Source organism: Drosophila takahashii, chromosome 2R, assembly GCF_030179915.1.
Source record: "Drosophila takahashii strain IR98-3 E-12201 chromosome 2R, DtakHiC1v2, whole genome shotgun sequence".
Lineage (NCBI taxonomy): Eukaryota > Metazoa > Arthropoda > Insecta > Diptera > Drosophilidae > Drosophila > Drosophila takahashii.
This window is the reverse complement of record NC_091679.1, coordinates 1,397,617-1,401,269: the sequence shown is the minus strand read 5'-3', so window position 1 is coordinate 1,401,269 and position 3,653 is coordinate 1,397,617. Positions and strand designations below refer to the sequence as shown.

At 38.0% G+C, this 3,653-nt stretch overlaps 1 protein-coding gene across 1 annotated transcript; it reads right to left on the bottom strand.

The window, feature by feature from the left end:
* Nucleotides 1-360: 360 nt before the first annotated feature.
* On the bottom strand, nt 361-2,032 carry LOC138912393 (uncharacterized). Its single transcript, XM_070213162.1, has 2 exons — nt 597-2,032; nt 361-541 (listed from the first exon to the last, which is right to left on the bottom strand). Exons 1-2 carry the CDS (start codon nt 1,713-1,715, stop codon nt 530-532), a joined length of 1,131 nt encoding a protein of 376 aa, XP_070069263.1. The 5' UTR covers nt 1,716-2,032; the 3' UTR covers nt 361-529.
* Nucleotides 2,033-3,653: the final 1,621 nt, after the last annotated feature.

Sequence of the window (3,653 nt, the reverse complement as noted above, 5' to 3'; positions counted from 1 at the left end):
AAGTTTTCTTCTAATGTTGATCTCCTTATTTCCTTTCTAACTATTTCATTTATGTCTTCCTTTCCAATTGCTGTCTTATATTCTTCATTTCTAACTGTTTCTTTTCTTTTTTCATTTCTAACTGTTTTCTTTTTATCTTCATTTCTAACTGTTTCCTTTCTTTCTTCATTTCTAACTGTTTCTTCTCTCTTATCTAATTCATTTATAACTTCTTGTTTATTTCTAACATATTCATTCATGTTTTCTACTTTTTCCACTGTTACCATTTTCAAGGCGTTTAGATCAATATTTAAATTACATGCATCCATAAAGTCTCGTCCTAACACAACATCAAAGCCCATAGACTCATTATCCACCACATTTAAATAAAAATAAACATTTATTGAGTTCTTTTTAATATAAACTAAAGTTTTTCCAAAACAATTTAGTACACTCTTGTTTAAACCATAATATACCGTGTTTACCGGCTCTAACTTTACTTCATTGGGGATTTCTCTAATTTTTATGAACGAGATTGGGCTTCCTGAGTCTATGAGGCTTTCTGTAATAATTGATTTTAACTTTTGAGTTTGAAAAAATATTCTAAATAATCTTACATATTGGTTGACGTCTCCACTTTTCTTCATTTTGCATTCAGCTACCATGTGGCCCATTTCTCCGCATGCGTAGCATGATCCTGGTACACGCTTCGGCTTCCAGCAATCCTTGGCCCAATGACCCTTGGAGTTACAGTTGTGGCACCGTGAATCCTTGGGTACCACAAACGACGACCTCTCTTTTTCCACTTTAACGCTGCTCATCACTCTCTTTTTGGGCAGTGAGATCTGCGCAAACGCTCGCAGCATCTGAGTTGGACCTTGAAAACATTGCACACGCGCCTGTATGCGCATGCTTTCCATCGGTATTCCTTCAATCAATCCATCAAGCAGCTCCTCCATGTCTATATTGATTTCCCTGGCAAGCATCATTTTGTCATCGTAATAGACAGTGAAACGTTCCTCCGGTTTCCACACACGACTTTCGAAAACTCGGCGCTGTTCTGCTTTTGACATTTTTCCACCAAACGCCAGTGCCAAATCTTCCAACAAAACTCCAACTGGCATACTAATACGGTTGGGATCTGCATGCAGCCACTGCAATGCGTCACCCTTCAATTTACCGATGCACAACAGATGCTGCTGCATATCGCTGAGCTGGTACAAATTCGATACGTTTTCCAGTTGCTTGATCCAGTTATGTACTCCTGCTTGGCCCGAGAATTCGAATACAATTTCCTTCGCAAACGCCAGTGCTGACGAATACCAATCATTTTTATTAACACCAACAGGCTTCTTCTTGTCAATTTGTTCGGTGCACTTTTTGTCTCCGGCGCCACCCTTCCTGTCGTCGTTGTTTTTGACGGTAAAACCTCTGCCGCTGCCATCACCGTCGCCGCCCTTGCCATCACTGTCGCCGCCCTTGCCATCACTGTCGCCGCCCTTGCCATCTCTGTCGCCGCCTTTGCCATCACTGTCATCACTGTCGTCGTAAACGTCATCTCTGCCATCACTGTCGCTTGGCAAAATAATTTTTGCTGGAATATATGAATTTCCAGGAAGGTGCATTTTTCCTAGAAAATCCATTGCTGCTTTCATCTCCGAGTCAAACATTCTTAGGAATGCCAAATGCTCGACTTTAAACATTGGAGCCGCTGGTTGCACTATGTTCTGCTCCATTTGTACGATCGCTGATTCGCCCTGTCCCCTGTTGGCTCCATCAACTTCGTCAGATTCGTCCTGTTTGCCTTTGGCTTTTTCGGACTCCTCCGCTTCTATCTTCTGCCGCACACTTTCCGGCACTTGCAGCCACCGAGCCCACAACTCCGCTTTGGACCCCGTGGTGACCAAATTTACTGACGCCAGCCACTTTTTTAATAGCACTACTCTAGCGTTTATAAATTAAATGTTTTTGTCCATGTTGACGTAGGCTTTTTAACCACTTCTGATTTTGTGGACGAAAGAAGAACACTTGTGTAGATATTAATTGTCTTTATTTTATTTGTCTTTCTATTTTATGTTCTCTCGTTCACGTTTCGCTTTTGACTGACTCCGCTGCGTGATCGCAGCTTTCCAACAACCCTGTTCTCTTGTTCTCTCTCATCTCCTTTTCCAGAGAGTGAGATAGCTATATATGTTTTGACAGATTGGTTAACATGTATGAGAGAGAGACAACTATCTTATACATTCTAACGGAACTTAAAAGTAAACAACAACAATATCACCAAAATGTGTATCCTAATGCGCAATTTTAATAATGCGCAATATTCTTAATGCGTAATTATAATGTAGCCTGCTATAATATTTGGATATGTTTTGATTTGCTTATATGTATGTACAATACATGTATATACACACAATGTGTGTGTATGTTTCTATTCGAAAGTAGATAATGTGCTTAAATACAAATAAAATGATTTATTTCCTTTTAACCAATGCAAAATTTTTCGACCTTAAAATTGATAATTTTTGATCAAATGTGGAATCTGAAAATAATACGTTACTTTGCTGTTTTTGTATTAGATGCCAATCTTTTACTGTGTGTACAAAGGTTTTCCTTTCATTCAAAACAAGAAATTTGAAAACAATAAATTCAAATTTACAAACAAGTAAACATTTTTGTGCGCAAACTAAAATTGCATTAATAACATTGTAACTGATAGAAGGTAAAAACGGTCAGTAGCAAATTCCACCCAGAACGGATTGACCTAAAAATCTAGAAAAATCACAGTAATTACTAAAATAATTAGGAGCCGCGTAAGGGGTACTTTGTAGAAAAAAAAACGACCCCAAAGTGCCCCAAAATTCGATTTGTTTTTTTTTTATTCTTTCTTTTGCCATTTCTCTGTTATAAATGTTGTTAAAATGGTTTAAAAATGTGATGTTCATTATCTTATGGCAAACCCGCAAAAAACTGCATTTAAATTTCTTGGAGATTCAGCATCCTTAACTAAGTCCCCAATATTTTCAAATTCGATTATATCGCAAATCTTAAGTAAGGCTTAGTACTCAACCCAACAAAAAGTCGTCCAAAACAAAAAACTTCATATGAAAAACAACGTCAAAAAATTTTGTTTCATATGAAGTTTTTGTTTTGGACGACTTTTTGTTGGGTTGAGTTAGTACTCAGGGCTAGTACTTAGTACTTTAGGGCTAGTGCCCTAAACGTTAAATTTTAAAATATCGGAAGACCTTACAGAAATCCCATTAAGCTGAATTTTACAGTCGAAATTTTCCTTAAAATTGCTTTTGTTTTTATACCCTTGCAGAGGGTATTATGATTTCAGTCAGAAGTTTGCAACGCAGTGAAGGAGACGTTTCCGACCCCATAAAGTATATATATTCTTGATCAGCATCACAAGACGAGTCGATCTAGCCATGTCCGTCTGTCCGTCTGTCCGTCCGTCTGTCTGTTTCTACGCAAACTAGTCTCTCAGTTTTTGAGCTATCGGGACGAAACTTTCGCAAAAGTCTTCTTTCTATTGCAGGTAGTATATATGTCGGAGCCGACCGGATCGGACAACTATATCTTATAGCTCCCATAGGAACAATCGGAAAACAAAACTTTAAAAAATTCTAGCTTCGGTGTTTTTTGAAATATTACCTTCTAATTTTGGG